General features: G+C 40.8%; 2 protein-coding genes across 2 annotated transcripts in view; both read right to left on the reverse strand.

Moving 5' to 3' along the window:
• The window catches only part of LOC310729324 (uncharacterized protein), a gene marked incomplete at its 3' end in the record, with an annotated part of 114,896 nt that overhangs the window by 6,339 nt on the left and 94,619 nt on the right, over nucleotides 1-13,938 (reverse strand). The window lies entirely within an intron of this gene.
• The window catches only part of msto1 (misato mitochondrial distribution and morphology regulator 1), a 46,070-nt gene continuing 42,418 nt past the window's right edge, over nucleotides 10,287-13,938 (reverse strand). Inside the window, exon 6 of the mRNA XM_083546740.1 lies at nucleotides 10,287-11,264. Within this exon, the coding sequence (XP_083402866.1) occupies nucleotides 11,008-11,264 (257 nt within the window). The 3' untranslated portion in view covers nucleotides 10,287-11,007. The remainder of the gene's footprint in view (nucleotides 11,265-13,938) is intronic.

The raw sequence follows: 13,938 nt of genomic DNA on the forward strand, positions 1-13,938 counted from the left end.
TGCTTGTGACTGTGCTTGTGTGCCATCCTTCCAGATGCGCTGAATGACTTCTATGAACAACATGGCAGCGAGGAAGACCCCCCTCCTCCAAGTGACCAGATGCTCTGTCTAACCACAGCTGAAGTGAGGAAAACTCTATGCAGAGTTAACCCACGCAGTGAGCTTTGAGTCTCTAGTAATAAATAAATAACTGGTACGCAAGATTACAAACTTAATATAAATATAACCCTTGAATTCTACAAGCTTGGAAGTGCTAATTTAAGTATTTCAGGAAGAGGTAGGTCTTCAGTCGTCGCTTGAAGATAGTCAGGGACTCTGCTATACGGACATCTAGGGAAAGTTCATTCCACCACCTCGGTGCCAGAACAGAGAAGAGCCTTGAAGTGTACCTACCTCTCATTCTGAGAGAAGGAGGTACCAGTCAAACAGTACTGGAGGATCTCAGACAGCATGGTGCAGTGTGAGATGTGATGAGGTCACTGAGGTAAGATGGCGCTGATCTATTTTTGGCCATGTAGGCAAGCATCAGTGTTTTGAATCTGATATGTGCAGCTAGTGGAAGCCAGTGGAGGAGCAGCAGTGGGGTGGTGTGGGAGAACTTGGGCTGATTGAACACAAGTCGTGCAGCTGCGTTTTGGATCATTTGCAGTGGACGAATAGCGTTCAGGGGAAGACCTGCCAGCAAAGAGTTGCAGTAGTCAAGTCTTGAAATGACAAGAGACTGAACAAGCACCTGGGCAGCCTGTGTGGACATAAATGGTCGAATCGTTCGGATGCTATAGAGAAGAATTCAACAAGAACGAGCAACATTAGCAACATGTGGGAAGATATCTGAGTGGAAGCTGTGGTATCTGATGGAGGGAAAGAAAAGATGAGTTGAGTATCATCTGCATAGCAGTGATAAGAAAACCCATGTGAGGATATGACTTCACCAATGAAGTGGGTATAGAGGGAGAAAAGGAGGGGACCAAGTACGAGCCTTGTGGGACACCAGTGGTGAGTCTGCACGGGGCAGATGTGGATCCCCTCCATGTTACCTGGTATGAGCGATCTTCCAGGTAGGAAGCAAACCATTCCCATGCTGTTCCGCAAATACAGAGGCTCTTGAGGGTTGACAAAGGTGTCTTGTGGTTGACTGTGTCAAATGCTGCAGAAAGGTCCAGGAAGATAAGTACAGATGACAGCTTGGCTGACCGAGCAGCATGCAGTTTCTCTGAAACAGCCAAAAGGGCCGTCTCTGTGGAATGTGCCGCTTTGAACCCAGACTGATTAGGATCATGGCGGTTGTTCTGTGAGAGATAGACATACAGTTGGTTAAAAACAGTGCGTTCCAGAGATTTAGAAAGAAAGGAGAGAAGTGATACCGGTCTGTAGTTGTTGATGTCTGATGGATCCAAAGCAGGTTTCTTCAAAGCAGGTACCCTTGCTTGCTTGAAGGAAGTTGGTACATAGCCAGATGTTAATGACCCATTGATGATTGTGGAGATGAAGTTGGATCCAGAGGACAGGTGGTGGGATTGCAATATCGGATGACTTGCAGTATCTCATCTTCTGTTAAGGTTGAGAAGCTTGACAGAGACGTATTGGATTTTTGGCTGTGTTGTGTAGTCGTTGTTGGGGAGGAAGTGAAGGTCTGGCAGATTTTCTTAATCTTCTCATCATAGAAGAAGGCAAAGTCATTAGCAGTCAGGGAGGATGGAGCAGGTGCAGCAGGGGGATTGAGTAGTGAAGAGATGTTGTGAAGCTTACGAGGATCTTGTGCAGAGGCCTCAAGCTTTTCCTTGTAGAAGGCAGTTTTGGCAAAAGACCTTCAAAGAAAATTTAGTCAGGAGTGCGCGGTAAGATGCGAGGTCTACATCGAGCTGTGATTTTTTTCAAGTGATGATCAGAGATTGGAAGTGGAGTGGCAGTCATGTCTGTAGCTGGAGTAGGGCGGGTAAAAACCAGGTCCAGGACATTTCCTCCCTTGTGTGTTGGAGGGCAGCTGTTAAATGTCAAGGAGAAGGTATTCAGAAAAGTCACAAGGCAAGATGACTGAAGTTTGTCAGATGGGAGGTTGAAGTCACCAAGAACTGTCAGAGGGGTGCTGTCAGAGGGGAAAGTACTGAGGAGTGTGTCCATCTCTTCTAGGAAGTCTCCAAGGGGACCAGGGGGGCAGTAGATGACAATGATGAGAAGGTTGATTGGAGAGGTAACTGAAACTGCATGAAATTCAAAAGAAGACATGGTTAAATGAGACAAAGGTAGAGGTGTGAAACACCATCTCTGTAATAAAAGTAGACATGTACCACCACCTCTACCGGTTTCTCTTGGTGCGTGTGAGAAAGCATAGGCAGAAGACAGAGCAGCTGGTGTAGCAGTGTTCTGTGGGGATATCCAGGTCTCAGTAAGTGCCAGAAAGTCAAAGGTGTAGTGGGAAGCCAAGCCTGTGATAAAGTCAGCTTTCCTTACAGCTGACTGGCAATTCCAGAGCCCACCTACCACCCCTGTTTGAGATTGAGACAACAGGGGAGGGTAGATGAGGTTACTGGCAATGTGACATCTGTTCTGTGGATGGGAACATCTGTGTCTGTAGGAGATGATTACAGAGATGGGTTTGAGGCACATGACTGATCTCCCAATTTAAAACCAATGTGTTTTAAAAGAAAAAGTACAAATAAGAATTTATAGATAAACACTAAGCGTTACTGGCTTAACTGGCTTAAGGGGGGCTACCTACAACCGCTACAGACAGGAGCACCTTCAATATAAGTAAGTAAGCCCTGCCCACAATTCACACCTCGAGTGAAACTGAAACTACCTAGACTGAAACAATAGAGCACCTTTGTGATGTGGTGGAACGGGAGATTCGCATCATGAATGTGCAGCCGAAAAATCTGCAGCAACTGCGTGATGCTATCATGTCAATATGGACCAAAATCTCTGAGGAATGTTTCCAGTACTTTGTTGAATCTAACCACACAAAAGAAGCCCTGCTCAGCAAACCCGGCCCAGGAGAAGCCCTGCTTGGCCAAAAAGGACTAGGAGAAGCCCTGCATCGGGAAAAGTTCACAGGAGTGCAGAGCAGTCTCCAGGAGACACCAGTCACTACACCAGTGCAAGGGGACGGGGAGACGTAGAGATGGAAGATGAGCCCCTTTTGAACCTGTTAGCCTTCGGCACAGATTTTGGAACTCACAGCTGAAATGCCCTACCTACCTTTAAATGTTAACAGTTCCTGATAAAAGCGGGCTACATACACAATTTAAATATCTAAATTTATTGAAATCACAACTAAATTGCACATTTCAATCAGTTCTAAATGTACCTTGAATTAATACTTTGTGTTTAATACTCTAATCAACATGAACATGAACAAATATTGAAGCTTTATGCAAATGTATGTTTATTATTAGTGAAACCGAACTCAACATAAAGCATGAAGACTAAATATGCTTGTAAATGTTTTAAAATAATTATGGTGGTTCAAATCATCAGGACACCAAACTGAACTTTTGCTATGTTTCCACACGGACGGCTAATTTGGTGATACCGGAAAAACTGTATGTCTTCTAACTTTCATACAAATTATTGAATCAAAGAATATTTGTATTAGATTTGAATTTGTTTATTTTAAAGACATTTCGAGCTTTATATTTATATATTTATTATGTCTGTGAGGCAAATATTCACTGAGATTCAGGTTGTTTCATTTATGCGTTTGAGAAGGTAGATGACAGACAGCAGAGATCGCCCGCTTTCTGTTGACTTTATTTTAGAAAAGCACAGCATTCTTTTGTTGTTATGAGTGTGTACAATTAAAAGTAGACCATTTACATATTCAAGTATTGTATTGCTCTTACTCAAGTTATGAATAAATGTGTTTAGCGCTGAAGGTTTTAATTTTGCCTCTTTTATATTTAGTTATTAATTTATTGTAGGCCGGAGTAGCCTGGAAAATGCAAACCTGCGAATCTCAGTGACCATGGAAATGAACCGAACGTTCACGAAGCAATAAGGAGAACCAGATAGCACCCAGAGCTACCGAAAATGCTCTGAGGTTCCTCTGGCAAAGTGAGAGTTCAACACAGCGACATCCTGCACTGCTGCGGACATGAGGAAAACTTTCTGCATGGAGGTAACCACAGCTATCAATTCCTCATCGCTCCCTAGCATCGATTCAGGCCTGCAACGTATCGAAAAAAAAGGGGATTTGTTAATTTGTGTAAGAAGCTTTGATTTTTAGAGAAACATTATAATATATATATATATATACTGTTGATCTGTTTATTTTGCATATTTTTTATTTTTTTTAATTAAATTATAGTTCTTTGTATTAAGTCGTGTTGGTCGCTAATTTTATGTGAAACAGATCAGAGGTATTGTTGGTTAAGAAATAGGAGAGAACTAAGAGAACACAGGACCCATTCCAATAAAGACAAAGGGGAATAGGGCTCTACATTATGTATTTATATTTGTAATAAAAATGGTCAAACAGAAATGCAAGCGGTTAATAAAAATTTTGTGCAGTTAATAATATATATAATGCTCTAATATATATATATATATTAATACAAAACAAATTTTAAATGTTGTTCTCTAATGAATGTATTCAGGCTGAAGAGCCACCATATAGAACACAAGCAGAGAAAAGATGATGATCAGGAACGTCTCTGTTCTCACTCATGTTTCCATCACTGACTCCCTCTGTCTCATCCACGTTAACCCTCAGACTTCTTACTGCCTTCTGCCTGCTCATTGTGAGCTTCAGAAACTAGTCTACATCTGTGGTGTGTGAGAGAGAGAGAGAGAGAGAGACAGGAAATGATGCACCAGTGGATTAAAAAAGCCAGCCATTAGGGAGGCACAAGCCAGTGATAAATGTGGAGGTTTGTGTTATGAAGAAGTAAAACGTGCCAAATCGAATATGCGGATCACAAATAAGAATTTCATACCGGATCGGTCGAGGCCCGGGTTACCAACGACCGCCACATGTATCGTTGGCCAACAGGGTACCGGTGGAAATTGGGCTACTGTTGGCCGAAGGAGGAGAAGGAGAGGAGAAAGACGTCTACAGAGATGGCAGGTAAAGGAGAAGTGGAGGAGAGTGGAGGTTCGGGTTGGTACTTTAAATGTTGGTACTATGACGGGTAAAGGGAGAGAGGGAGCTGATATGATGGAGAGGAGAAAGGTAGATTTGTTGTGTGTTCAGGAGACCAAGTGGAAATGGAGTAAGACCAGGAACATTGGAGGTGTTTAAACTGTTCTATCATGGTGTGGATGGAAAGAGAAATGGTGTAGAGAATCTTCTGAAGGAAGAGTACAGTAAGAGTGTAGTGGAGGTGAAGAGAGTTTCTGATAGGGTGATGATCGTGAAGGTGGAAGTTGAAGGGATGATGATAAATGTCATCAGTGTTTATGCTCCACAAGTGGGTTGTGAGATGGAGCTCATTAAAAGTAAATGTTTTTTATAAGAATGAGGTTTTAGTGTTTATCTGTGTGGACGCCACCAGTGCAGTGGAGAAAATAATTTTTTTACACAAACTCAATAATGTTATTTTAACTGCAGCACTGCAGAGTTTTTAGTTTTGGGAGGTGATTTTAATTGTACATCAGACAATATGGACAGAAACCATGCAGAACCTCATGTAGCTTCCTGTAAGCGCCTGTGGGAGACGGTGGAGACCCACGATCTCTGTGAGATATGAAGAAATTTTTAATAAGAAACAGAGACAGTACTCCACTCCATAGACAACACGCTCTCCCTGGCGAGATTAGATCACTTTTATTGTTTTAAGCATCAGATAACTTTTTTTTTTTTTTACAAGATTTTCTATTTTTCCTGTAGGCATCTCAGATCACTGTATGGTTCAGTGCACCATCAGTAAAAAGAATATTAAACTTTAGAGCAGCTACTGGTGTTTTAACACAGCACTTTTAGAAGATGCTAATTTTAGAAAGTCTTTTATTTTTTATGGAATTGTTTTAAGCGTGAAAAGGCAGTTTTTAATCCCCTACAGCAGTGGTGGGATGTTACAAAAGCACAAATAAAAATTTTCTGTGAACAGTACACTCTCAATGTCACAAGAGACATTGCCAGATCTCTGAAAGCTCTGGAAATAGAGATGATGGAACTCCAGCGTTTGGAGGCCACAGGAAATCGAGGGCATATTGAAGCCTTCAAAAAAGCCTAAATGAACCTGTTGGACACCACAGTACAGTCCGCTCACGATTTAGAAGAGTCACTGAGATGGATGCTCCTTCTAAGTTCTTCTTCAGTTTGGAACAAAAGAATGGACAGAAAAGATTCATGCATGCTTTGTGAACAGAATCAGGGGATCTCATGTCAGAGCCTTCTGAAATTCACCAGCAGACAGTCAGCTTCTATTCGAAGCGGTATAGCAGCGAGAGGTCAGGGGCACAAGAGGTGGAGGAGAGCTTCCTCAAAGACCTGCCAAAGCTCACAGAGTCAGTGGCCAAGGAGTTGGACAGAGAACTGACACTGGCAGAGCTTCAGGAGGCTCTCCAGGGTATGAAGAATGCACCAGGAAAAGATGGTCTCCCTGTAGAGCTCTTCAATGCTTTCTTTGCAACAATAGGGCAGGATGTGCTAGAGGTCCTACAGGACAGTGTAAATGTTGGTCAGCTCCCATCGAGCTACAGGAGAGCCGTCCTGACCCTGCTGTGAAAGAAGGGAGATCTGACCCACCTGATACTTGCACCCAGTATAACTGAGTGTAATCTAGTCAAGTCAAGTCAAGTTAATTTCTATAGCGCTTTTCACAACAGACATTGTCTAAAAGCAGCTTTACAGAAATCAACAGTGAAGGTGAATGGTGTGTGTTTATCCCTGATGAGCAGCCGTGGCGACTGTGGAAAAGGAAAAACTCCCTTAGAGGAAGAAACCTTGAGAGGAACCAGACTCAAAAGGGGAACCCATCCTCATTTGGGTGACATCAAGAGTTTGATCATAAATCTTTCAACAATACAGAACACTGGAGAGTGAGAACTAACATGAGTACTGGAGTATAAGATTATAAGTAAATGTTCTTTCTACAGTCTTTGGTATAAAAGTAGGAGCTACTGAGCTCAACATTTGTGATCATCACAGATCCAGCATCAGCTTCTCCATGCCAGAGCCTTTAAACACTCCAGGAGGTCCAATGTCAAAATTCCACACATGTAGTGGGATCCAGTTGGCACTGGTACGTCTCTAGATGGTTCGGGATGTTTGCGAGTTCGGCATCTACTTCTTCAAAGGTCCATAACCTTCATGAGGTGGGACGTGACTGGAGCTGGAGGAACCTCAGGATGCCTCGGGGTGGGAAGAGAAAGAGAAGCAGTGAAGAGGAATTAGCGTAGCTGCTGTTCATGATATTAACAGTCTACTGTCAAAAGCGTTAGCATCGAGACTGACGAAGGTGATGGAGCAGATAATTTACCATGACCAGACGTACTGTGTGCCTGGCAGGTTGATATAGGACAACATATACCTAATTCATAACATTTTGGACATCTCCAGGCTATCGGGTTTAAAGACTGGTCTGATTCTCCTAGACCAGGAAAAGGCTTTTGACCGGGTTGAGCATGAATACTCGTGGAAGGTGCTGGAAAGTTTTGGGTTCAACCCTGGTTTTATAGCCATGATCCGGGTGCTGTACATTTAAATTGCGAGTGTACTGAAGGTTAACGGTGGTTTATGTGCCCCTTTTAGAGTGTAGCGAGGGATCAGGCAGAGCTGTTCACTGTCAGGTCTGTTGTGCTCTCTAGCTATTAAACCTCTTTTAATAAAACCTTTCTGATTTTAATATTCCACACTCTAATGCTTCACTCTACCTCTCAGCGTATGCAGATGACTGTGCTGTAATGGTGCGATCCCAGTCTGATGTTTGATAAGACTTTTTTTTTTAAATCATCAGCGAAAGTAAACTGGGGAAAGAGTGAAGCAGTTTTATTTGGGGAGTGGGGAGCAGAGGTGGTTTTAAATACTTGGGTGTCTACCTTGAAAGTAACGAGTTTTTAAGTAAAAACTGGGAAGGGACTGTAAAACACATCAAAGGCAGACTGAGCAGGTGGAAGCGGCTGGTTCCACAGATATCCTACAGGGGGCGAACGCTGGTCATCAACAACCTGGCAGCGCCATCTCTCTGGCACAAGCTGGCATGCGTGGATCCACTGCCTAACCTGCTAGCAATCATCCAGGCCCGCTCATGGACTTCTTCTGGGATGGTCTTCCCAGGATTCATCAGAGTGTCCTCCATCTTCCCAAGCAGGAAATGGGTCAGCGGCTGGTTCATCTTGCCAGTAGAGCTGCAGCCTTTCGCCGCCAGTTGATTTAGAGACTCCTAACCGGGCCCAGGAACCTGGTATTGAGAACAGCAGCCAGTGGACTTTTAAACATAGTGGGTGGACTGGGACTGGACAGAACTTTGTTTTTAATAGACACACACACGTTGGATACGTCTGGATTACCAGTCTTTTACCCATAGACTTTATTTAAATAAAAAAAATAGATTAAAGTCTGGGGAACACTACAGTGTCCAGAGCTCTGATGTAAACTAATATTATCACACTCTGGGAGCTGTTAAACATCACAGGGACAGACCTGTCACAAGTGAAGAACCTTGCAGCACGTATGGGACTCCAGTCCCTGCGCATCGTTAACTAGCTCCTAAATCGCTGGAGGTCCACACTAACAGCAGAGAAGAGTGTTGAGCTTAAGGAGTATGAAATCGGTGAGAGCGATTCTGCAGAGGAGAAATTCTTTCCCCAGCTCGACATCGCTCCTGACCTCAACAGGTGTGGAGGTTCCCCTCCAGGAGTGCAGGGGCGAAGGGGAGATGAACCTCGGGACAGTAAAGGGAAAGCTTCTCTACAGGGCCTGTGTTAAGGTTTTAAATAAGAATAAACTGAGTGGGAGGGTGGACCCCCAGTGGAGAAATGTTCTTAATTTTAATGATGATATTAAACCAGAGTGGAGACACTGTACAAACCACCGTTAACCAAAAAAGCTTTTGCAAGTTAACACTTTCATCTCTGTGAACTCTATTAAATATTTATTTTTTAATAAAAATGGAGATAAAATAACTTATTTCATGGCTTTCCTACCGCAGTTTATTGACGTTCTCCTGTAGTCTCACCGATCTCTCACTCTTCTCAGCAGAGTCTCTGGAACTTTCCATAAGCACCTAAAGAAAATTCCCGCCACACACTACTAATCACATTCCACTGGTGCGCCTGATTGGACGGCTGAGAAATAACGGTCATGTTTAAAAATGCTGAATGTTTATATAACTAGAGGATGAGATTTTTATTTCCCTTCTAATGTTTTTAAAACCTGAATACAATTTTTTATCCACATTCTCAAGTGTAATATGTGAACCTTATTCTAGGTAATATAAATCATTTAAAATGAGAGAATAATAATTAAATAAATAAATAAAGCTTTCATGGTCAGACATCATGCTGCTTTGGTCAATCCAACTGTTGGTGTTCATTTCAGCCCCAAAATAATGTAACAAGAAAAAAATAAAAATAAAAAATAAAAAATAAATTTTCAACATTTCATGTGTATGTAACCTTTTTCTAATTTCTTCTTTACACTAAAACAAACTTCTGGAAACAGGCTGGATAGTTACAACACTGCTTATTGAGAAATGCCATTCATAAGCATTATATTTTAACACAAAGCCACACACATCTGGTGCATTAGATACGGTACAGTTTGTATTATTTATAAGTTCAGTCAATACTTAAAGCAGCAGGATGGATTTATATAGAAGAACTAACCTTAGAACACAACAGATATTTAAACTCATGCTGTTTTCTTCACATCAATCTCACAGTTTTGTCCCTTTATGTGGAATATGGGCTGATTGTGATGCTGCTACGTTCTTCTCTAATAGTCAATCTTCCAATTCCACCATATTTTATTTTTCTTATCCTTCTTCTCTTTCTTAGCAGCCAAAACAGCTGCATCTCGAAAAATTTGATCATTAAAAAGTTGATTTTAGTAAATTATATACATTCATCACACACAGACTGTTTATAATTTATATATATTTTCTTGCAACTCTGATGAGCGCCGGCACGGCAGTAGCTCGCAGCCAAAATGGTGCTACTTTTATTTTGTAGCCTGCCTTATGCAACCTACAGATATTGGAACAACCGGTGTCTTGTGTACCACCGCCGAACACGCCAGGAACTCAAACAACCCTAACAACACAATCAACGATTATCTGCAGCAGAAGCTATGCGACCTCGGCATGCTTCGAGAACCAGGCCTCCAGACCTCGGCGTCCCCGGCCTGCTTTACCATCTCTCCTGCTGGCAAATGCAGTAAGACTCACCACTTCCAGGACAGTGGAGACACCTGGCGCATGTGGCAGGACATACAGGCGATCGCTACAAGACAACTTCACCTGCTTGTGACTGTGACGCCTCCCTCCCAGATGCGCTGAATGACTTCTATGCCCAGTTTGAGGAGCAGAACAACATGGAGGCGAGTCTTTTGTGTCCCACCCTCCATGTGCAGGGGGACAGTGATCGTCTTCTGGACAACTGTCGAGTCAGCAGTTTTCCCCCATGATTGTGGAGCCTGAACCAGACTGAGACGAAATTTAAAGACTCAGGAAACCTGAGCAGGTGTTTGGATTTAATAAGCTGATTAGAGTGGGACACCACGAGTCTCCAATATTCACAATATTTTAATTTTCTAAAACTGAATTTTGGGTTTTCATCAGCTGTAAGTCAAAATCATCAAAATGAAAAGAAATAAACACTTGGAATAAATCAGTGTGTGTGTGTGTTGAATCTTTATAATATACCAGTGTCACTTTCTGTATTGAATTACTAAAATAAATCAACTTTTTAATGATATTCTACTTTATTGAGATGCAGCTGTAAATCTAATCTCAACATCGAGTCCATCAGTGTCCGACCTTCTCCATTTCTGTAAGGATTCAATGCAGAGCTGGTTTAGTTTTAACTTTAATATTATCTCATTGCGTTTGGCTTGGCTATACAGATCTAATCATCATCATCATCTTCAGAGGAAGACCTCACCAGGCCACCACTGTCGTCACGGTAACAGTGTGCCAGTGTCCGGAGCTGCTCCAGGCTCTCTGCCATTTCGGTGTGGTCATCAGGAGAAAGGAAACTGGGAGAAATCCGGCGTAAATCAATGGCGCTGCAGGACTTCTGCAGCTCGGCTAAGAAATGAGAGATGGAGGAACTGGACTGTAAACTCGACAGCACGGGAAGAGACAGAACCTGTGGGGAAGCAACTGCAAGAGAGAGGATCATAGAAACAAAACAGTGCAACTGTTTCATTATTTAATTTAATTACAGTGCAATTATTTATTAATAGCAGAAAGAATTTCAGAATCAGAAAGAACTTTAGTGCCAAGTATGTTTGCACTTACAAGGAATTTGTTTTGGTGTTGGAAGCTTCCATTATAAACATTAACAACGGTTTTACCAAAGCTTCTTTTTTTATAATAAAAAAAGAAATGTAATAAATGGGATTACACATTTTTATAAAAAAGTGTTGGTGATATATAAATGGTGATATATACAGTAGTGATATGCACAGTCGTGATATTATATACAGTAGTGATAAGTACAGTGATATCACTACCGTATATAATCACTACTGTACATCATATCACTACTGTCTATATCACTACTGTATTCAATATCACTTTTGTACATCATATCACTACTGTCTATATCACTGTACATATCACTACTGTCTATATTACTACTGTATTCAATATCACTTCTGTACATCATATCACTACTGTCTATATCACTGTACATATCACTACTGTCTATATTACTACTGTATTCAATATCACTTCTGTACATCATATCACTACTGTCTATATCACTGTACATATCACTACTGTCTATATCACTACTGTATTCAATATCACTTCTGTACATCATATTACTACTGTATATAATCACTACTGTACATCATATCACTACTGTCTATATCACTACTGTATTCAATATCACTTCTGTACATCATATCACTACTGTCTATATCACTGTACATATCACTACTGTCTATATCACTGTACATATCACTACTGTCTATATCACTACTGTATTCAATATCACTTCTGTACATCATATCACTACTGTCTATATCACTGTACATATCACTACTGTCTATATCACTACTGTATTCAATATCACTTCTGTACATCATATCACTACTGTCTATATCACTGTACATATCACTACTGTCTATATCACTACTGTATTCAATATCACTTCTGTACATCATATCACTACTGTCTACATCACTGTAAATATCACTACTGTATATAATCACTACCACTACTGTGTATAATACTGAAAACATATTGAAAATACTTAAAATGGCATTAATCCGTTCCAACCCTCAAAATGACCCCGTTTTTATGTTTCATGTTATTAAACTGGAAAATACATTTCTAAATAAATCTTGTATAAAAACATAAAAGAGAATGTAAAGATATAATAAAGGTTTTATTCAGTGTATTTTCCTTGGAGATGAGACGACTTGAGCTAACGAAAACGCCGGTGGGGTGTGTGTGTGTGTGTGTGTGTGTGTGTGGAGGGGGGGTAAAGGCGATAAGCGGAGGCGGATGGAAAACTTTGTACTATCACTCCTGTACACTACGTATCCCTAAACTTTACAATTTTTACTTTTTCTTCTTTGCTTATCCTAATTTTCGTCACAATCTTCGCTTTGCCATCTAGCAGCGGCATCTCGAGCTCGTACCTCAATTTTTTGCTCGCGTAACGAAGAAAAAAATTTACAGAGTGACCGATCGTACCTCTAAAAACTTGTACATTAATGCACTCGTAGGTACCACTGTACACAGCAGTGGTAGTGATTTAATGTACAGTAGTGATATAACGTATGGTAGTGATGTACAGTAGTGATATGATGTATATTAGTGATTTAATGTACAGTAGTGATATGATGTAGTGGTAGTGATGTACAGTAGTGATATGATGTATAGTAGTGATTTAATGTACAGTAGTGATATAACGTATGGTAGTGATGTACAGTAGTGATTTAATGTAGTGGTAGTGATATAACGTATGGTAGTGATGTACAGTAGTGATATGATGTAGTGGTAGTGATTTAATGTACAGTAGTAATAACATATGGTAGTGATGTACAGTAGTGATATGATGTAGTGGTAGTGATATGATGTAGTGGTAGTGATGTACAGTAGTGATATGATGTAGTGGTAGTGATATAACGTATGGTAGTGATATGATGTAGTGGTAGTGATGTATGGTAGTGATATAACGTATGGTAGTGATGTACGGTAGTGATATGATGTAGTGGTAGTGATGTACGGTAGTGATATAACGTATGGTAGTGATATGATGTAGTGGTAGTGATGTATGGTAGTGATATAACGTATGGTAGTGATATGATGTAGTGGTAGTGATGTACGGTAGTGATATAACGTATGGTAGTGATATGATGTAGTGGTAGTGATGTACAGTAGTGATATGATGTAGTGGTAGTGATGTACAGTAGTGATATAACATATGGTAGTGATATGATGTAGTGGTAGTGATGTACAGTAGTGATAAGATGTAGTGGTAGTGATGTACAGTAGTGATATAATGTATGGTAGTGATATGATGTAGTGGTAGTGATGTACAGTAGTGATATAACGTATGGTAGTGATATGATGTAGTGGTAGTGATATGATGTAGTGGTAGTGATATGATGTAGTGGTAGTGATATAACGTATGGTAGTGATGTACAGTAGGGATATGATGTAGTGGTAGTGATTTAATGTACAGTAGTAATATAACATGGTAGTGATGTACAGTAGTAATATAACATATGGTAGTGATGTACAGTAGTGATATGATGTAGTGGTAGTGATATAACGTATGGTAGTGATATGATGTAGTGGTAGTGATATGATGTAGTGG

The sequence above is a fragment of the Silurus aristotelis genome, assembly GCF_946808225.1.
Source record: "Silurus aristotelis genome assembly, chromosome: 7".
NCBI lineage: Eukaryota > Metazoa > Chordata > Actinopteri > Siluriformes > Siluridae > Silurus > Silurus aristotelis.